The sequence below is a fragment of the Grammomys surdaster genome, unplaced genomic scaffold (assembly GCF_004785775.1).
Source record: "Grammomys surdaster isolate TR1022 unplaced genomic scaffold, NIH_TR_1.0 313, whole genome shotgun sequence".
Lineage (NCBI taxonomy): Eukaryota > Metazoa > Chordata > Mammalia > Rodentia > Muridae > Grammomys > Grammomys surdaster.
In genome coordinates, this window is record NW_021604732.1 from 2,748,090 (window position 1) to 2,770,433 (window position 22,344).

Here is a 22,344-nt window from a genome sequence, read left to right on the forward strand (position 1 = left end):
TGGGTCTCAGAACAGCAGAGAGAAGACATTTCTGTAGTTCCAACGTCACTTCTCTTCCTTAAGATAGTTCTCTTTACGATCAGAAAAAAAAAGTCCATAAGGAGGTGGGAAGGGAAGGCAAGTTCTCCCTCGGTGTGGCGGGCCACCCTGACCCTCTCCCCCTTTCTCTTCAAGCTGTACATGGTGCGCACCATGCTTGAGTCACTCATCGCAGACAAGAGTGGCTCCAAGAAGACGCTCAGAAGCAGCCTGGATGGCCCTATCGTCCTTGCCATCGAGGACTTCCACAAGCAGTCCTTCTTCTTCACGCACCTGCTGAACATCAGCGGTGAGCCTCGGGGCCCTCAGCTGTGGGAGGGAAGACAGGGCAGCCACCTCCCAGGGCAACCAGTTCCATCTGGCTGGAAGTTGTAGAGAGAATCATGAACCACAGGGGGTTACATTTTGCTCCCAAGGGCAAAAGAATTATTTAAAAGCAAAAAAGAAAAGGCAAATAAAGAAAAAGAAAGAAAGGAAGAAAGAAAGAAAGAAAGAAAGAAAGGCCTTTCTGTCAACTTGAAGAGGCCAGAAAAGCCAGGCTCTGTTGCACTCATTCTGACCCACATGAATTTGTGTGGTAGACATCCATAGCTAGTTAGGAGACAGAATCACACCAGGGATACACGTTTATAGCCCAGCACTGGATCAGACTTTTGTTGGTAAGCAGCAGCTATAAACTCTGTTAAACTGTCTTAGAGGCTTTCCATTGCTGTGAGGAGCCATCACGACCATGACAGCTCTTATAAAGGACAACATTTAATTGGGGCTGGCTTACAGTTCAGAGATCTAGTCCATTATTGTCATGGCAAGGAGCATGGTGGCCTGTAGGCAGACAAGGTGCTGAAGAGGAGGCTGAGAGTTCTACACCTGGATCCTCCGGTAGCAGAAAGAGACGTTACCACACTGGGCCTGGCTTGAGCATCTGAGACCTCAAAGGGACACACTTCCTTCCACAAGGCCACACCTCCCAATAGTGCCAGTCCCTATGAGCCCATAGGGCCCCTTTCTTCCTTCCTTCCTTCCTTCCTTCCTTCCTTCCTTCCTTCCTTCCTTCCTTTCTTTCTTCTCTTTCTTTCTTTCCTCCTTTTTCTCTTTCTTTCTTTTTCTCTTTCTTTCTTTCTTTCTTTCTTTCTTTCGTTTTCTCTTTCTTTCTCTCTTTCTTTCTTTCTCTTCCCACCTCCCTTCTCACCCAAATCCTCTCTTCCTTCATTTCCCTTCAGAAAAGAGCAGGCCTCCCAGGGATATCAACCAAACATGACATAACAAGTTACAATAAGTCTAGGCACATACCCTCATATCAAGGCAACCCAATAAGAGGAAAGAGGCCCCCAAACCAGGCAAAAGAATCAGAAACAGCCCCAGCTCCCACTTTTTGGAGTCCCACAAGAACAGCAAACTATATGACTATAACATATATACAAAGGACCTAGGTCAGACCTATACAGGCTGCCTGATTATTGGCTCCATCTTTGTGGGCCCCTGTGAGCCCTGGTTAGTTGATTCTGTGGTCTGATGTTTTTGTGGTGACCTTAACTCCTATGACTTCTATATTCCTTCCTCCTCCTTTTCCACGGGATCTTCCAAGTCTGCCTAATGTTTGGCTGTGGGTCTGCATCTGTTTCTATGATTTGCTGGATATAGCCTCTCTGATGACAGTTATTCTAGGCTCCAATCTACAAATACAGCAGAATATCATTACAAATCATTTTGTTTGCCTTTTTTTTTTTTTTTTTGCCAGTCATCCTGGACCTCTAGGCTATCCAGCCTCTGGTTCCTGGCCCTCCAGGCAGTGTCAGGCATGGACTTCTTATAGCATGGGTCTCAAGTTGGACCAGTCATTGGTTGGCCACACCCACAAGTTCTACACTACCTTTATCCCAGCATCTTGCAGGCAGGATAAATTGTATGTCTACGATTTTATGGCTGGGTTGGCATCTCAGTCCCTCAACTGGAAGCCTTGCCCGGTTACAGAAGATGGCTTGTCCAGACACTGTATCCTTCATTACTATGAGTCTTCGCTAGGGAAGACTCCAAGGAGTTTCCATTGCACTAGGTCTCTAAGTGCCCCCCCCCCTAATTCCAGTCATCTCTCTCAATACTTTCTTCTCCTATCCCCCCATCTGATCTCATCCCCACCCACCTCCAGTTCACCCATGAAATCTATTCTATTCCCTCCCCCTTTCAGGGATATTCTTGCTCTCTTTCCTGAGCTCTCCTTGTTATTTAGCCTCACTGGATCTCTGGATCATAGCACGATTATCCTTTACTTTATGGCTATTATCCACTTATAAGTGGGAACATATCACATTTTTCTTTCTGGGTCTGGGTTATCTCATGCAGGGTGATTTTTTTTTCTAGTCCCATCCATTTACCCAGAAATTTCATGATGTCATTTTTTAAACAGCTGAGTAATAGTCCATTGCATAACTATACCACATTTTGTTTATCCATTCTTGAGTTGAGAGTTTATCCATTCTAGGTTGTTTCCAGTTTCTGACTATTAGGAATGAAGCTGTTATAAACATAGTTGAACAAGTGTCCTTGTGGTAGGATAGAGAGTCCTTTGGGAATATGCCCAAGAGTAGTACAGCTGGGACTTAAGGTAGATCAATTCCCAATTTTCTGAGAAACTGCCATATTGATTTCCAAAATGGCTGCACAAGTTTGCACCCCCACCAGCAGTGGAGGAGTGTGCCCCTTGCTCCACATCCTTGCTAGCAGGAGCTGTCACCTGTGGTTTTGATTTTAGCCTTTCTGACATGTACAAGATGGAATCTCAAAGTCGTTTGATTTGCATTTCTATGGGGACCATTTTCACTCAAACTACCATAGGTACTCATTGCTCCAAGCAGGGGAAGCTTCCAGGCTGCACCTCAGTCCCATGCCCTCCTCTTCCTCTTCTCTCAGAGGTTTTGTGGAGCAAGACAGAGAGAGATAGGAGCCCAGTGACATGGGAGTCTCAGTGTACCTGTAAAACAAAACCAGTCCAGGCATCTCTGTTAGAGAATGACCTAAGCTGGGCTTTCTAGACCTCCCAACAGTAAGGGAGCCAGAATTAGCACACACAGGAGCTGAGGAAGCCATACTTCCTCGAAAGTGAGCATAGGGATTTAGTAGAAATGGTAGGATGGCAAATGGTCTAAAAAATTACCACCCCTTCCCACATAACTTGCTCTGTCTCAGAAGCTCACAGATGCCATTCACCATAGACGGTTCTAAGCTGGCTTCATGCACAAGACAGCAAGATGAGGGAAGGGCTGTGTACTTGCAGTGACAGCCAGTAGATAGCAAGTGCTGTGATGTGAGGGTGCTTTCTGTTAAGCCAAGGCTCTCCCTGTGCTTCCAGAGGCTCTTCAGCAGTGCTGTGACCTCTCCCAGCTCTGGTTCCGAGAATTCTTCCTGGAGTTGACCATGGGCCGGCGAATCCAGTTCCCAATTGAGATGTCCATGCCCTGGATTCTAACGGACCATATTCTGGAAACCAAAGAACCTTCCATGATGGAGTAAGAGACGGGAATGGGCCAACCAGAAAGTTCCTGGGGTGGAGTGGGAGGGTGGCTTGCCCCTGAGCTCTTTGCTTTATAGAAGAAAATACTGAGTAGAAACTAGGCAATGTACTCCACTTCAAGGTTCTTTCCTCAGCCTACAGATGGACTTAGAAAGTCCTCAGCCCCACCTGCCCTTCCTGTCTTTGTTCACCTCTTAACACCCATGCTCTTAAAATCACCTTCTCTAGGAACCAAGAGGTATGCTCCTAGGCTAAAGTTTTTAAGCCCAGGGATCCATCAGCATCATCGGTTCTGATATCTGTGTGCAAATTGGGAAGCAAGTCCTTCCTAATGGAGGCCCAGGGAACACAGAGAAGGGCGAGAGTTGTCTTCAACTCCAAGCCTACTGCCTCATCGCCCACACCTCATTTTCCCAGCCAGTGTAATTTGCCCTCCATGGCTCTGTGTTCCTTCCCAGGTACGTCCTCTACCCCTTGGATCTGTACAACGACAGCGCCTACTATGCGCTCACCAAGTTCAAAAAGCAGTTCCTGTATGATGAGATCGAAGCCGAGGTAAGTAACATGCTTCCTTCATTCCTGCCGGCTCCCAAGATGCTGAACTTATCCAATACTTATCGATTAGCAAATGGGGGAAGGGGGTCAGTGGCTCTTATCCAGGGAACGACATTCATGATTGCTGGGAGTGTCAAATACAATGGCTTGCTCCTTTCTCTCCTCGTGCCTCGACTGGGCTATGCCATGAGGGGCTTCAAGGACCTTCATGTGCATATACACCTCAGCCTGCAAATGGTGCCATCTTACCACTCCAAAGGCAGCTCACGAGCTCCAGAAAAGACCATGGGCCCTCTGGAGGCGCTGGGAATATCTGGACAAGAATTCAGAGTTTGTTCTAGAAAGGGATCATGGGGTCTAAATGAACACTCCTACATTGACCCTGTAGATGCCTTATCTCGAGAGGGTACATTGAGTATCACGAAGTTCAGAGGCCCAGGCAGGAGGCCTCAGTTACCTGGGCATGAAGCCAGCACTGTGCACAGCGCCCACTGTGGGTTTGGCTCTATGTAATACAGTGGGTGTCAACTGTACTACAGAAACTTTTAAATAAAGGGTTCATCTTACAAAGCTGAAGACTTCATAGGAAGGAATCAAAGATCGATCTCCTCTTTTGGCTGTGTCTCCTGCCCTGCTGTTGCCAGAGCCTGGTCTCTTTAAAGTCCCACGTTGGCCACTTTCTGCTCTGTTTATTGATGGAAGATAGGGGTCTGGTGCTTGATGTCAGGTGTGACCTTGTCTTCCCACAGACTTCACAGTCTCCTATGAATACCATGAGACACTGCAGGGTGAGACTTTGTACATTAAAAACCAAGAGGGATTTTAAGGAGACCTGGAAGAAAGGGACTTTTCTATTTCTAAGAGCATCCTCAAAATTAACTCTACAGAGCAAGGAAAAATCAAATACAAGGAGACAAGAAAGGCTTTTGGGTTCGAAGGCTGCTAGAGGTAGTCACAACATCAGAGGACAGCCTTTCATTTGTGTCCCCTGACCAAGCAGTGGGGAGCAAGGGGGAGCCTGGTTCTTGGGCTCCTCTGCTAACTAACTGAAGCCATTGAGGGCAAAGGGCCAACCTCTGTCAGGGCTGTTATGTTACCCCAGAATGCACTTCAGTGAACCCTGGCCCCGGTGCCTTCCCAACTGCCCATTCTGTGATTAATCCAGACAGGACCTACTGACCTTCTGCTTTTCCTCACCAGGTGAACCTGTGTTTTGATCAGTTTGTCTACAAGCTGGCCGACCAGATCTTTGCCTACTACAAAGCCATGGCCGGCAGGTAAGGGGAGCCTGGGCTGTGAGTGGCGGCCTTTCTTCAGCCTTGTGCTTGTCTCCCTTGTTCAATGCTTAAGGAAAAATTAAGCGATTTCCACGGGCTCAGGCATTGAAACGTGTTGTAAAGGAGAATAGATGGATAGTATACAAATTCACTACAGTTCCGTAGAGGGGCAGAGAGTGATTAAAAAAAAAAAAAGATGAAGGATGTTCACGAAGGAAGACTGAGATTCTGGGAATCTGTGGTAAGCCTGAACTAAGTGGAGGCCATTTTAGGGAAACAGAGTCTAGGAAGGGAAGTAAAACAAGGTGAAGAATAGGTTCAGATCGTGTAGGCAAAGGGAACTAAGACTTGGTGGAGCAGGTTCAAAATTAATAGCTTGCCTGCCTGCATCAGGCTGGTGAGAAGCCTGAGGTACTTCATAGCAGTGGTCACTAGAGGGTGAGCTGTGTTACCTGGCATCCTGAGGCAGCATCCACCACCACAAAATGGTTTCAGAAGCACAGGGGTAACTTGACTAAATTTTTACTTTTAAACTTCACTTTTTAAAAATATAAATCTAGGGAGAGTGTTTTTAAGGTGTGTCAAGTTGGAGACGTCTCAGGTTTGTAGACTTATCTATTTACTGAAAGATACTGATTTAAACCTCATCCCCTCCCTCCATCCTCAGTGAATTCCTGGGTTTTAACCTGCAATGGTTATTAAAATACATTTATGTAAAAGTATTGTTTTTTTTCTGGAAGTTGAGGAGTGCCAATCAGCCATCCCAAGGGTGATTCCCCTCCTCAGGTGCTTCTCCTCCCCATCCCTATGGAAGTGATTGGCTTCATTTGATGTTAACAAACTTGATACATTTCAGATAGAAGTTGGTATGAAATGCCATGAGCATGGGATCGTCACTCACTAAAAAGGATGACTCCTAACTGATAAACAGAAAGCACAAAGGTACACCCATAGCTGAGTAGCGGCTTAATGGATGTGAGCAGATCAGGTAGGAAGCGGTCAGGGGAGGCAGCATTTCTAAGAGAATTCTGGTCCTGAATATGCTGATACTTTCTGTGTAAACAAACTTGGGCATGTCACATCCTGGGGACTCTCTATACTTAGTTTATAAAATCTTCTCATCTTAGGAGCTAGAAAGATGATTCAGTGGTTAAGAGCTCTTGATGGTCTTCCAGAGGATCCGAGTTCAATTCCCAATAGCCACATCAGATAGCTTACAACCACCTGTAACTCCAGGGGATTTGTTGCCCCATTCTGGACTACACACACACACACACACACACACACACACACACACAAAGAGGGGGGTAAAAATTCATCTTTAAAAATATATATCCCCAGCTAGGTTAGCTGCACACACCTTTAATCCCAGCACTTGGTAGGTTGAAGTAGGCTTGTGATTTTGAGGCCCGCCTGGTCTACAGAGCTAGTTTCAGGACAACCAGGGCTACACAGAGAGACCCTGTCTCAACACACACACACACATCCCCATTTGAAAAATAGCCCTCAACAACTTTCCCTGCAAGGTGGGCATTCTTCAAACGGATGGAAATTGAGAGAAGCTGGGGAGTTCAGAGGAAGAAAGCACCAGAAGGGAGAGTAACCCCAGCCGATCCATCAGAGGTGAAACACTACCACAGTGGGAGCCACCTGTGCTGCCCTCCGTATTTAGCAGCCATATTTTAGTGAGGGAAAGAAACAGCTGACATTTAAATTATATGTTTTTTTTTTCATTCAACAAACTGAAGCCACTAAAATATCAGCCTGGAATCACTGTAAATGCTATTAAAGAGATATCTCTGCTTTCTTCTAGGTCTCTTAAATCTAGTGTGCACGTAGCAGTGGGTCTCAGTTTGGGATGCCTCCTTGAGGCATTCAGTAGGCAACATGGTTGGTGGCTGCAGCTTTGGACTGTACCAGTTCAAATGTCTCTGTCCCACTTAAAACCTTTAAATGGCTTCCAGTCCATCTAGACATCCCAACTCTGTACAAGGGTTCTGTGGTGTCACAAGATCTGGCCTGTAGACTAATATGATGAACCTGTTTTTGCAAACTCTTCTTTCTTTACCCCGACTACCTCCCCTTTGGTCAAACAGATCACACTTACTGTGTATGGGGTAATCTTACCTTGACCTTACCATTATTGTTTAGCCTCTGTCCAAAGAAACCACATGCAAATACTTTCCATAATCCCTAACTCCAAACGATCCTCAGTTATTGCTTTCAAGCCCTAGGGATACTCTACAACCTATGTCTCCATGTGGAAGGTAAAAATAGTGCACATGACTTATAGGACTGTTGTGACATTAAAAACAATTGTATATGTATGCCCTTATGGGCATGTGTGTATGCTCATATGCATGAATCTATCTGTGTGTGCTTGTACCTATGCGTGTGGTGTGTATGTATGAGTCTCTGTGTATGTGTATATGTACATGTGTGTATGCATGTGTATGTGTTGCCTGGTGAATGATTAAAAACTATGTACATGTTTCCTACTGCAAACCATTTTTTTCCCTTGATTGTTCACATTTATCAGTCTCTCTTCACTGGAAAGTCTGTACCATGAGGACAGGAAGGACTAACCCCTTGGTAACCCCAGTACCTACAATTTTCTCGAGGAAATACTAAGGATACACTCAATTGTTTTTCTTATAAATTAAGAAAAGAGTATCCACCCTGGGTTGCCCATCTTTAACTTAGAAATTCTATTTCACATATTGAGCTTCTGTGGCCTGAGAGAAACTTGGGGAACTATGTCTAGAGCAGCCTCGGTTCCTTTTAAGAGATTAAAATCATGTGTTCCAGGTGGACCCCGTGGCCTGGCATAGACATGGCTTGGCTATTGAGAAATCATTTGCCACCATGTTTAATGCACCTCTGTCACACTTCTCTCTTCCAGTGTCCTGTTGGATAAACGTTTTAGAGCTGAATGTAAGAACTATGGAGTGATCATTCCGTACCCGCCATCTAACCGCTATGAGACACTGCTAAAACAGAGACATGTCCAGGTATGGTGGAGAGGAGGTGGGGGAACAGACTCTATGGAGATAGTATGGACTTAAGTCTGTGCCTGAAGTGTCTGTACCAGGCATTATGGCCTCAGAATCTTATAGATGGTACTGAGCATCCTTTGGTGCAAGTTTTAGACTTCCTGGCTTCTCTGCAGGAAGAAGCCTGCATCATCTTCCCCATGGCCTACCATCCTGAGGTCAGCTTTTCCTCACCAGCACTAGCACACACAGACAGGTAGACCCACCCCTGAAGTAAAGGAGAAGAGTTGAAACCCCTTTAAATGAAGTGCTTTAAGCTATATACCTGGAGTAGAAACTGTATTGTAGACATCTTCAATCCCAATCCAGGGCTTCTTCTATCCCACCTTGATCATTCAGATCCCAGATAAAAGACACACAACTTTTATTATTTACAATAAGCCTTAAACAGCACAAGAGCTGGGCAGATGCCTACTGTCTATGCTATTAGAATCTACTTTTCTATCGATAACCCTGAGTTATAACTTACTGTGTTTTATTTGGGTTGCTCTTAACTCCAATTGGCCAGGCCTCGGGACCATGTTTTCTTGACTCACCCAACCCATGGCACCTTCTCTCCCTCCTCCCTTCTTCTCCCTCTCCTGATTCTCTTCCCCCAACTCAGTCACTCCAAACCCATCTACCTCTAATCCCTCCAGTAATTGGCTGTAGCCAATTTTGTTTAACTAATAGTTTTAATTTAGGAACTTAGGTTTGCACAACAAATGCTTGTAAACATGAGAAGTCTCTCATAGACCTAGACCTTCGGGTATAGAATTTAACATTACAATCTATAGCAGACCTCAACAAAACTGGTTTGTTTTTATCCAGTGATTTTCCTTAGCATTTGACTCCAGATGTAGGGAAAATACTGCTGTGGACGAGAACACATATCCCAATTTTAAAATGCTAATCTAAGCTAAAAAATAATGGTATAGCGGATACCAACACAGACCCTAAACCCTTCCTGCAGGTGGCTAGTAGCAGAACAGCCTGTGTGCTGTTATGTCTGTGTGGTTGTTGTGTGGACCTTGGTCTCTGTGAAGGAACAGAGCTGTGACCAAGAGAATATTGAGAATCAACGGGAAAGAATCTATATTGAACTCTCTGGACAGCCATTGCCAGTATCTAGTCACAAGAGAGGAAAAACAAGGCTCAGTAGATGAGTTTCAGAAGTTGCAGTGCAGCCAGAATTAGCCACAGGATCCCCTTAGGGGACCTTAATTGGTTAGTAGGGAATTTATCCTAAATAATACCTAAGAATAATCACATAGCATCTAGCAAAGCACAGTGCACACAGCAGGTACTCAATAAATGGCTATTGTTGTCTTCATAGCATCTGCAATAATACCCGAGTGGATCCCAGTGGAAATTATCTTAAGCTCTATTTTTCTACCCTTTAATAAGGCCTTCATGTGCTTGCTTTTAAAATCACTCCCATGAAGGCATAAAGTAGGCCACCGCTAAGGTGGCTACTGCTTCCTGGAGACTGTAAACAGGAAGAATGAACCTCAAGGCTGAATCCAGGGTATCAGCAGGAGTATTTACGAGAGGTCAGAGCTGCCCCAAGCCTCCTCCCATTTTTTTACCTCAGCGGGTCTTATCTAAATCAGTGGTTCTCAACATTCCTAATGTTTCGACCCTTTAGTGCAGTTCCTCATGTTATCATGACCCCCAACCATAAAGTTATTTGTTGTTATTTTATAACTGCAGTTTTACTACTGTTATGAATCATAATGTAAATACCTAAGATGCAACCTCAAGGGGGTCACAACCCACTGGTTGAGAACCATGTATGAAACACCTTCCAGTCGTATAATGCATAACTGTCTCCAGGCTAGCGAGACTCATGGTGATGAATGTTTCGCTGTATTGAGTTCATTTTTCTCTTTCTCCCACAAACATGCATACCCATTACACATATACCATATATACATATAATATGCCAAAGATAAAAGATTAAATAGAATTACCATTGTCAAGAGACTTTGTGATGCTGTCTGCATTCTACATACAGGCATCCCTTGCCCCAGTAACGCTTTCTATAATTTTAGTGCAGTTTCCTACCAGTGCATCGTATTTAGTTGTCAGATATCTGTGTAGATATTAAGTAACTTTCTCCTTGCCTCTGCCATTCAGCTGTTGGGTAGATCAATTGACTTGAACAGACTCATCACCCAGCGGATTTCTGCTGCCATGTACAAATCCCTGGACCAGGCAATCAGCCGCTTTGAGAGTGAAGACCTGACCTCCATTGTGGTAAGAAATGAGGGAGCTGTAGGCTCTCTGCTCTTGGATAGATGCCTAGTTGGAAATACTTGTTAGCTCTTCTGGCCCAGTTCAAGAGAAGCAGGGGATTTCTTTCACACTTGACCAGAGTAGCTGGGATAAAACGTCTTGAATGGAAAGGGAATGGTTTTACCATTGCTTAACAAACTGGCAGCAACCAGGCGTGCAGAGTAGAGGAGAGTCTCCCTAAGATCAGAGCCGACCATCCCTCAAGTTGGGCCGTGTCCTTAGGATATACCAAGTGGGTCAAGCAGACAGGGTCCTAAGAAGTTAGGGAAAGTATCACAAGGTCACTTGAAGGGAATGTGGGAATTGAAGGCCCAGAAGGGCTCTACAGTGGGTTGTTTGTTCTGCTTTATCTCCATCTTGAAATGCTGAATGGTTTTGAACACCACCTCGTGTCTTCATGCCCCATAGAGTTTTCAGCCAGTTCATTTGCCCAGTCAGGAATAAACTTGCACCTTCCAGAAAACAACAGCTGGAATTTCTCCCTGTCAGTCTTCTCTCCAAGAGGTGGCATAAAGTGCATTGAAGTAAGACACCAGAGTCCCACAGACTCGTCCTCCCAGTCCTGTCCCTGGCCGTTACTAGCTCTGTCATCTTGAACAAGTTATACATCTTCACCAAGCCTGTTTCCTACCTCCAAAGTGAAGGACACCTTAGAGTCCATTTCAGAGACTCATTAGAAGGATGCAGTAGGAACTCGTCTGGAAAGAATTTGGAATTGGTCTTTGTAGTTGGTAAACACTTAATAAGTAATAGCCTTAAAAAAAAGTAAGAAAGAAAAGGAGGGAGAGAGAAAGGACTATAGGGCTGGAGTGTTCTCCTGCGGTGGGGGGGGGGGGGGATATCTACAGCATCTGTTAGCAGGATGTGACCCAATCACTCACCTGAGTCTTGCATCACTTACAAGAAACTGCAGAATAGCTCACATTCTTGAAATCACTAGGCTGCCTCTATCTTGGGAAATGCAGTTTTGTAGTGTTAAAATGTCCTCAGTGCTTATCTCCCAAGGGGTGGGAGTTTGAGTTTCTTCTCTTTTTTTAAATCTGTGTATTCTGGCTTTCTGCTGATGAGCATGTCTGGTGGGGGTGGGGGGAAGGAGGCAGGTGTCCCTGGCCTCTTCCCACTCCCTGGAAGACACTGAGTGTTCTCTTGGCTAGAACAAAGTGAAAACTCAAAGTGTAAGCCCTTGTTTAATCAGATGAGAAGCTGATCCTACCTAGATCCTCTCCCTGGGAAGTCTAGGAAAGACCCCCTGGGGAGACACTCTCCCTGTGGGTAGGCATGGTTCCTGTGGGCCTTGGCTAAGCAGCCTCTGCCTCCTGGCAATGGCAGAAACAAACAGAGGAATGTGCCTTTCCCTTCTACCTTCAAAACTGTTCTAAAATGTGGGAGTCCCCTCGTGTTTGTCACCGCATGCGACCTGGGGGGAGCTGGTCACCTCATTGTGCAAGTGTGTTGAGCAGGGAGTCTCGAAGACTAAGCAGCCTGTGGGCTGTTTGGCTCCTGGTAAACTCAAAATCTTGAGTCAACATGTAACATTTGGAAGCATTCGAATAAGATTCCAGGAGCTGGGACAGCACCAGATGGCAGCAATGGCCAGGCTGACTACAGACTCCTGTCAACAGGTCCAACTCTCCTAGTCATCCCCAGAGCCCCACAGACCCACCTGACTGGCAGCCCCACCAGCCCCTGCTGTGTTTAATTCTCAGATGCCTGCTGGACTCTCCCTGACCTCTCAGAGCTGTGGTCGCTCTGGTGTGGCTAGCCCCTCTTTCTCCTCCTTCCCCACTCTCTGGCCACTCATTCTTTGAAATTACACACCCGGCTGTCTTATTTTCCCGTTTTGCTTTTGTGCCTCAGTTCCCACATCAGCAGAGTTGAGCACTGGCTCTGTTTGTCCACCCTTGTATCACTAACACAAGTTCATGGAACTTAAAATCGTAGAACCAGAGGACAGAGCTCGTTCCCCAACTCTCATTATCTTCCCCCAAACAGGGTACCACAGCATGCTAAAAGAGCTCAGTGACCTTAGAAGTGAACTCATTAGCAGTTACCGTTAGTGTTCGTTTACCATATTACCTGTCCTCAGCAGATAGGAACAGAGATACAGCAGAACCAGCCTTGCCCTAAGAGACAGAAGCCGTTCATTCACTTCTCAGTGCAGAGACTGTGACAGTTCTTCTGACTGCCACTCCATGGTTGAAGTCCAGGTTTTAGCATCCTTTAAGAACATCTAGGGTCTGTCATCCCTAGCCCACTGTAGCATGGCAACAGTCAGAATAAGTGTCAAAGCACCAGGCCCAGTACTATATGATAGGGTCCCCTGCCTGCCACGATAACCCATCCTCTAAGACTCCGGCTCCATGACATCTAGTTTCCCATCTGTGGCCTGCCTGTCCCCACTGCTGTTAGCATTTGCAGTTATAACCCTCACTCTCAGCTTACAGCCGTGCAGTCTGAGTTTCAGAGTACCCAAGCTGCAATGTTGGAAGCGTGAGCTGAGGCCTTGACCCCACCAAAGTGGACTTGTCAGGTAGGGGAGGGGGGTTTGTGGCTGATGAGACAGGAGCCAAATTTTTGTGGCTAGTGACCCACTGAGCTCCCTGGGAAGGCTGGCCTCTACTATGCCGATGTGGTTTGAGAATATAAAAAGATATAAATATATAGAATACATATATAAAATGTATATCATATTCCCCTTTCGAAGGACCTCCAGCCTCTTGCGTTTCTCCAGGCAGCTGTATCAAAGAGACCAAGGACTCATGATTTGGAATCCAAAGACCCAGAATGCCATCCCAGGCACTTGTCCTTGTGTGACCTTGGGCATGTTATTGGCCTTCTGACCTTGTCATTCTCTCCTCTGTAACAGGAAGAGTGGCACCATGGTGCAAAGCTGGCCTCACCAAAGCATGGCCAGAGCAGCCTCAGATGTCCCAAAACTTGAGGCTTTTTTCCCTTCCTATTGAGATTGTGATTCTTTTGGATAATAATGATTGACAAGTTGCAGAGCAACAAGAAGTGAACCCCAACCAGAAAAGTTTCTATCACTTTATTTCCCAGCAAACTGTACAGCGTCCTGCTCTGTGCCGACCTGCACTCCGAGCTCACCCCCTGCCTCAAGGTGGGAGTACAAATGATCAGAGCCTCTGCCACACACAGGACACAATGACAGTTCCTGGTCACTGGGGTGGAGTACAGACTACAGGTTCCTCAGTGACTCGGGACCTGCAGTCCAAAAGAGGAAGCATTCTACACAGACATATACACACAGACAGACAGACACACATACACACACACACACACACACACACACACACACACACACACACATACCTCCTTTAAAAATTCCAGTGGTAATTTGATCATGGTTAAGAATGTTTCCTCAGTACCTCGCTCCTGGATCTGAAGATAAGTTTCTCGCCTTCACAGTAATACCAGTTATACCTCACAGGGCTTTGATGAACATTTAAATCGCATGCACACGCATGCACAGACATGCACGCGCACACACAGTATTAGAATGTCCTAATTGAGTTAAACTATACAATGTTGCCAACATCTGGAAGCGTCATACTTCAGCTGACTAGTTAACCGTAACTAGGTGGTAGCTCCTATTTACTTGACACTTTCCGTAGGTCAGAAAAATAGCCTCTACCAAGATGCAGTCACAGTATTACTTAGGACACTGAGGGACAGGCTTTTCCCTCACCAATTAAGATATCAGAAAGATACAAACATGCTTTCTACCCAAAGGGCTGCAAATGAGGCTTGCCCATGCTCAGAGGTCCCCTTCCTGGTTGCATGTAGCCTCTCCTCCCTCTCTTGTGTCTTAAGCTTTTTCCCCCTATTTCAATTGTGATTCTTTGGACTAACAATGATTGACAAGCTGCAGAGCAGCAAGAAGTGAAGCCCAACCAGAAGTGATACCCAAGAGTATCAGAAGAAAGGAAAATGGTCCCATGCCACTGAAGGGGGTCCTAGTCCTCATGTAGGAGGTCAAAGTTTTCCTGAGACAGGTCTCCTCTAGATGTAAGGAGTGTTCAGTGTCTGTGTGTCTGTCTGTCTGAGTGTCTGTATGTCTGTGTGTGTTACTTGAAACTCTTTAGCAGCTTTGGGTTCTCTCTGTCAGGAGCTAGAGTGGCTACTAGAGATTAACCGGCTCACACACCGACTCCTCTGTAAGCACATGACGCTAGACAGCTTCGACGCCATGTTCCGAGAAGCCAATCATAACGTGTCTGCCCCCTATGGCCGCATCACCCTGCATGTCTTCTGGGAGTTGAACTTTGACTTCCTTCCCAACTACTGCTATAATGGATCCACAAACCGGTAAGGGAATCTCTGTACACAGGGTACCAAGCAGGGCAGGAAAGAGGCTGTGGCCATTTACCTCCAAAATGGGCCTAGCAGTTCTGTTTCCTTCAGACAAGTGTTTATCTGGAGCTGCTCCTGGGTGTAGGCTCTGTGCTGGAGGTAGTAATGCCATGGTGAACAACCTCACACCCTCCAGCTGCTTGGAGCCTTCTAACCCAACTTGACCCAGTCTAGATATAAACCTCAGAGAAGGCTGTCTCCTTTGAGAAAGTGATGCAGGAGGTGAGTTGTAAAGAATCAGCAGGAATAAGTAAGGCAAACAGCAGAAGTCTATTATGGGCAAACCTACCTAACCGAGAAGCTGGGGAGTTATGGGAAGCTATGGGAGTTAGAAGTGGATGAAGGGTAAAGGCAGCCTGTAGAGGGCACGGCCTCACAGATAAGCACTAGAAGAGCCAGAATTATTAAGCCTGTAGGCTTGTTACTTCAATATAAGAAGTCGACACCTCTTTTCCATCCAGAAGGCTGAGAATGGATATGGTAATACCTGGTATGCATTGCTGTGCTGTAAAGTCAGCCCTCACCAAATCCCCCAGGATCCTGAGCATTGTTGCTCAGTCAGTACAACTTATCCTCATGAAAGAGGTCTCATGTACTTTGCAAAAGAGTTCTGCTGTTATACGTAGTACACACCCTTCCTTCCTGGGCTCTTAGCTTTATCGCTGTTCCTCCATCAATAGAGCCCATTCTTGTAGGAAAGGTCACAGGCGCTCTGCTAAAGAGATGTACTTTGCAAAGGAGTGTTGATGTAGCCCTGCCTAAAGCTTTGTTGTGATAATTGTGACAAGGAAACTTCCCCCCCCCCCCCAGAAGTCTTACTGTGTTTACATGTGTTTAAAAAAACAAGCCCCTTGGTGTCAGAGTCCAAAACTATTGACCCAGTGTCAGGTAACTGAGATAGAGTTGAACCTGTGTTTCATTCTCACCTGACCTGGATCATTCCCTGCTGGCTGTAATGCATGCAGAGACCCCCACAGCAGCTGTGAAGGTAAAGTGGGGATAGGCCATAGACTCCCTAGGCCATGGTATGGTCACCATGTGTTCACGGGGCCTGGGAGAGTTTGATGAAGGATGGTGCTCTGATCACACTGTCATGCACATACCTGAACATGTGTGTATAAAACAGGCCCCTTTGCCGAGTGGAACTTGCTTCCTGGAAGGAGCACAAAGCTCTGGGGCAGGGTCTGAAGTACAGATAAGAGTTAATCCTTTCCTCACACAGAGCCATATCACCTGTATCCACAAACCACGCAAGAACAGAAGGATGGGTGGAAGTGTGTGCAGGTGAAGTCTTTGAGCCCCTGGAGCCTGGGTCAGGGTGGTGTGAACTGAATCCACACTGGATGAATGGAAAGAAGCAAGAAGACCATATTCACAGATGTACCTGAATCTGTGCATTGAGCAAGACGTGCTCAGCTTGTCTTGACTTGACTCGACTTTATAGCACATTTTGAGTCAGAGCTATAAACTATAGCCTGGCCACAAACTGTATACCCTATCTTGTCACCAGCCATGACACCAGTGCATGACCTGAGACTGGCTATGAACAGCCCATATACTGGCAATAGTGCCATCTCTTTGGATGGGGAATCTTGTGTCCCCCATTTGTGTATGTTGTTGTATGCATGTATGTATGTTTGAATATGTGTGGGCTTACAAGTATGTGGGTGTGCATGCATGTGCATGAGAACACCCACATGGAAGCCCCAAGTTGATAACTGGAATCATCCTCTTCCCCCTTCATTGAGACAGGCTCTCTCAGTCAACCCCAGAGCTTGCCTGGTCAGCTAGGTTGCCGAGCCAGATTTCTCTGGGGAGCCTCTGAGTCCATCTTCCACTTTCTGAGGCTGCAGTTCTAGGGGTGCAGCTACTGAGCATTGTTACATGGGATCTAGGGATCCCAGCTGTGGTCCCCATGCTCCCATGGCCTCCCCAGCCCAGCATCCCCATCTTTAGTGGGTAGTTAGAGGAGACCTGAAGAGCAATAGTCATGATGTGAAGATGATTTAAAATTCACAATTCTACTGGAACTCAGCCATGTTCACTAGGGTGCTGTTGTCTATGATGTTTTCATTTTCATGCCCAAGGGCAGAGCTGAGTCCTTATGACACAGACATCTGGCTTGCAAAGCTGAAGGGTTTTCTGCCTAGCCCTTTACAGAAATTTAATAACTCAGCTTCTAAACTAAATTTGAGGTGACATATGGAGCCCCAAAGAAGGCCATCTTCAGACCTAGCACACCCTGACTTTGTGTCTCCTGGGACCCAAGTTTTCCCATTTTTTGAGAAGAATGGGAAAGCATACAGTAATCAAAGGGGAGGGGAAATCAGAAGAGTCCGGTTCCTTTGTAGGCAGCCTTCCAGAACCTGCTGCAGGTGTCGGTGGGTGGGGCTCCTGCTGTTGTCTGTCCCTTGGAGGATGTCATAGGATTCATTTAATTGTTTCCCTGTCTCTTTTCTTCTAGTTTTGTCCGAACTGCCATCCCCTTCACCCAAGAACCACAACGGGATAAACCCGCCAACGTCCAGCCTTATTACCTCTACGGATCCAAGGTAAACAGTCCTGTCCCAGCTCACCTGTGACAGACAGCATGAGAAAAGACAAATGCAAAAGTGTTCCCAGAATAAGCCAAGCCACGGGTATGTCATTCAAGAGGGGCATTGAGAGCCAGGCAGAAACCATTGCAAGTATATCCATCTTTATTGGTTCAGGGCTAGCAGGGATGGGGTAGAGAGCTCTGGCCGGAGGGAGCTGGGCAGGAGCTGAGGTGAGGGGTGAGTACCGTGCTGAGGTTGGTGGGTAAATGGGTACATGGGGAGTCTCCTTGTGGCTTCCCAGTGTCTCCCATTTCTTGATTGATTTATCATGACATTGTCTACTAGTTCTGGAATTCTGGGCTCTGCAAGTACAAGAGCTTTGTAGATAGAGCTTGAAGGCCGTTAGAGGTGTCTGGAACTACCTCTGAGAGGAAGGTCTCCTCTACCTCAGGTGGCTTTTGTTTTCCTCACATGTGCACATCTTCATTCCAAGTAATTGTCCCCACTGGATCCATTCTAAGTCCTCAGTCCTTCTGCCTATTCATTCAGTGGCCTTTAGTATATACCCCTTGTAGACCAGACATGGGTTAGATTGTACATGCTTGGTGTCTATCGGGGATAAAGAGACATAACCATACTCTCATTTCCACAGTTGTATAGGGAATAATCTCCACTAAGTCCCACTAAGGTCGCAATATGTACAATTTAATCCTTACAATTAGGGGTTCATGTGGAAGGAACAAAGAAACATGTCTCCCACCCACCCACCCCCAAAAAAAGGATTTTCTTGCTGACAGAACAAACAAACAAACAAAAACAGCTACTTTTGATCCCATTTTCAAACTAAGCAGAGATAAACTGAGGTGACTATGATGGTGTGAGGTCAGGAAAGCTTTAGAAGTATGGTCAACCCAGAGAAGCTCTGGCTGGGCACCTACCGGGTATGAGGACGATGCTAGAGAGGACGGGGGATTTCTCCAGAGAAGTCAAACTGTTTAAGGTAATTCTCTCAAACCTAGAGAATCTTGTCATCCAGTGTGGTAGCACTCGCCTGTCCTAGCACTGAAGGGACTGAGGCAGCAGGACTTCTCTGAGTTCAAGGACAGTCTGGTCTATGTGGCAAGTTCCAGTCAGCCAAGACTGTGTTATGAGTCTGTACCCCCATATACAGAAGAAAAAAAAAAGGGAGGGAGGGAGAAGTGGGGAGAACTTGCAGATGTCATTTCAAGAGGCTCAGAGACATGGGTCACAAGCTAAACATCACGCTTCCCTTCCCAGTTCTCTTTCGAACCTCATGTTACATAAAGGAAGACATTTATGTTAATGTTAATGCTAGTCTCTTCAGCACTGCCTGGCCTCCCTTTATATCGAACACAAGAGAGCACATCTTAAGCCCAGAGTCATTTGCTAGCAGGTAGTCATCAAACTTAATATTTTCTTGCATGGTGTATTTATTCTTTCTTCCGTTCCCTTCTATTTACATCAGGGGCCTGGATTTTTGTTTCTGGGGTAATACAAAGCTGTCTTCTAAGGGCCTATGTTTTAAAGCTGTGGTCTATTTAAATAAAATGCCTTGATTGTTAGTGATACATAGTGAGAAGCCAGTCTGTGGCTTTTTTTTTCTTAATGAACCTGGAGGTGCAGGGTATGGTGTGTGATTGCCTGAAAGTTAGAACAGGGCCTTCAGACCTTTTACAAAGAACGACTGGAAAACATGGCTCTCAGTCCGCCTCTGAGCCAGCATTCCTTTCAAGTACTGTGCCAGATTCAGGTCTAGCTACACTTATTGTCCCTCACACAGCCCTGGTTGACTTTAATACTGAAATGGGGTCTTCCGTTCTTCACTAGACCTCCAAATGGACAATACTGAAACAATGCCTTGTTTGCCCCTGACATACCTTGAGGGTCTGTGTTGTCCAGATTGGAGACAGTTGTCATGTGGCATCTATACAGCAGTGACATGTGAGAGGACAGAAGCGCGAGGTCTATACACAAATTTTCACACAGGACCCACTATGGGAAAGCATTGTAAGCCTTGGGAAATGGGCATCTCCTTACCGTTACTCACTCCCTATAGTGAGGCAGTATGGCTGGTTGGTCACCAACCTCTCTAGCTAAGGCCACCACATCTAAGACATCTTGGCTGGCTTCAGCTTCTGGTTCAGCTTCGGCTCTGGCCCCAGAGTTCTTGCGTGGCAGTTCTTCCAGGGGGAACCCCTGCAGGTCTTCTTCCCTCTGATCAAAAGCTGGGGTTTCCTCGGGCCATCTTACCAACCCATTGGCTTCCTCCATGTGGCCAGCTCTGTAAGACCACCGAGGTTCATGACAACGGATGCACCAGAACTGGAGGCAGATGAAGGCCAGCACAGCAGTGAAGCAGGCCAGCAGGATGGCCATCAGCACCCAAAGAGAAATTTGAGGGTCCACCAGGGAGCCCCTGGCAGCCAGCGGACTCTTATCCAGGGTGTGGAACATGGTACAGTAGTGACTGTACGGGAAGGCAGCCTTCTTGCAGCTGATGCAGAGGAAGTAGAGAGTGGAGGGAGCGAGGTGTTCCAATGCCACAGAAGTGATGGTTCGAGGCACCTTCTCCTCGTGATGGAAGCTATAGCGCAGATAGCCGGAGAAGATGCTGTTCCAGTTGGGCCTGTACATAATACGGTAATAGTCCTCCAAGCAGGGCTCCGAGGAGGACCAGGAGATGATGGCTCCTGTATAAGACACGTTCCCAACCTCAATGTTCATCCCGGTTCTGGAACCAAATCACAGTGAAGAATGACATCCTCCTACATCAGTATTTGATATAATCCTAGCTGCTGCAGTCTGTGTGCATGAAATGGCCATAGATACTGACTTCATTATATGGACCAAAGAAAATGGAGGTCCAGAGGGTAAGCTAGCAAGCCAGTGGCGGAATACAGGTAGGAATGAGGACTGGCTCATGACAAAGCTTGTAGCCCTCAGGCTCAAGATGCACCCACATGGTCCAGGCCACAGCCCATCCAGGCTGAAATCCATTACTGACACAGCCCTTACAAACACAGGCAATGTGAAGAGAACTCTGTGGAATCTCGGAGGGCCTACCTTACGCTTCTCAGCTCAGTCCTGACCGCCTGCCTGCCTCTGCTGTGAATGCTGTGAACTGTTGCCTAGAACATTCTGCCCAGTGGCTTTTTTTTTTTGACTCTGAGTTATGTTCACTCTGGCGCCCCCCACCAGCGATCCACCTCAAAGCTTTGTTAGTGTTTTGTTTTGTCAAAACCCAAGGTACAAGAAATTAGTTCCCCAGGTCAAAGTCATGAGCTCCCAGGATACCTTTACTTCTAATAGTCTCATGACTTCTAAAAGTAACAACAGTATTGTGACTTTTGTGACTGTCTAACCCACTAGTTCTCAACCTTCCTAATGCTGCAACCCTTTAATACAGTTTCTCATGTTGTGGTGACCCTCCAACCAAATCATTATTTTTTGTTGCTACTTCATAACTGTAATTTTGCTACCATTATGAATTGTAATGTAAATATTTGTGTTTTCCAATGATCGTTTGACCCCCCCCAAAAGGGGTTGTGACCCACAGGTTGAGAACCACAGCAAGTCAGCAGTTGTTGGATCCAGGCAGTGTTAGATAGCTTCTCACACAATAGCAGACTCCATTCCTGTCTTCTCAATGAGCGGCCTGGAATATCAGCTCACAGGAAGAGAGAGATCTTACCTGCTTAGCAACTGTATTTCAATGCAAAGCCACTGAATTTAGTAATAGACTGTTATTATTATCATCAATTAATTACTATTAGTAATTATTGCTAATGAGGTGTCCTGGTTGGCTGTATGGCAGATGAGTCCTGCTCAGACTATAAGCCTTTCGGCTTTGGTAAGAGAGAGTATCAAGGTTTTTGGTTTTTCTTTCATTCTGAGAGAGAGAAAGCTCTCCTGAATGTCCCCAGATCAAAAATCTAGACAAGGGTAGCCAGGTTCTATATATCCCTCTGGTCTCCCTCTGCCTTCTTCTCCGTCCCCAGCCAAAAGTGCAGATGCTGCAGCAGACTGAAATGGCACAAATGGGCACTTTTAGCCCAAAGTGAATATTAAGCCAAACTGATTTCTGGTTTTATGTTTGTGTTGTTAGGGTAGGTGAGCCAGGGGAAAAAATGTAACAGCACGAAGTCATTTTTCAATCCTTGGTTTTCATCTCTAAAGGCAGTGAAATGCTTGAGAAAGCAGATTACTCCTTTCCATGTGGCTGGGAATTTCCACCCAGTAAATGAGAAATGCAAAAGATGAGACAGGTGTGTGCAGACCCTTCCAGGGATGGCTGTTGGAAGGAAACTGATTTACTCTCCCTCGGATCTCTTGATACATGCCCACCTCCCCACCCAGGGACCTAAACGCCCAACAAACACACTTCCAACCACAATAAAGGGGGTGGAATTCATACCCTGTAATACCCAGGCACCGTGCTCTGTAAAACCCTCCCATCAGGGTAATTGGGATTCCTGTTCTTATACACATACCTTCCCTTCTGTTTGCCTCCCCTCTGCTGCTGGCTGTCTTATCGCCTGGGTTCCCTGCAGCAGACATTTTTAGAAGCTTTTACTGAGGATGCTTCCACAGCATCTTCAGTTCAGGAGACAAATCCATCTCCCCGTATTTATTTTTCTCCCTGTCTTCTGTTTTTAAACTCTTCTCGTTTTTTTAGTTATCCAGTTCCCACAGCCTGGCCCCTCTCC

General features: G+C 46.2%; 2 protein-coding genes across 2 annotated transcripts in view; one reads left to right on the plus strand and one right to left on the minus strand.

Annotated features, from left to right (window-relative positions):
- Cyfip2 (cytoplasmic FMR1 interacting protein 2) overlaps positions 1-22,344 on the plus strand; it is a 115,366-nt gene that overhangs the window by 53,504 nt on the left and 39,518 nt on the right. The window contains exons 16-23 of the mRNA XM_028777730.1: positions 175-328; positions 3,386-3,542; positions 4,006-4,102; positions 5,303-5,379; positions 8,282-8,390; positions 10,551-10,670; positions 14,836-15,035; positions 17,545-17,632. Of these exons, the coding sequence (XP_028633563.1) occupies positions 175-328; positions 3,386-3,542; positions 4,006-4,102; positions 5,303-5,379; positions 8,282-8,390; positions 10,551-10,670; positions 14,836-15,035; positions 17,545-17,632 (1,002 nt within the window). The remainder of the gene's footprint in view (positions 1-174; positions 329-3,385; positions 3,543-4,005; positions 4,103-5,302; positions 5,380-8,281; positions 8,391-10,550; positions 10,671-14,835; positions 15,036-17,544; positions 17,633-22,344) is intronic.
- Positions 19,682-20,362, minus strand: Fndc9 (fibronectin type III domain containing 9). Its single transcript, XM_028777731.1, has one exon. It carries the CDS (start codon positions 20,360-20,362, stop codon positions 19,682-19,684), a length of 681 nt encoding a protein of 226 aa, XP_028633564.1.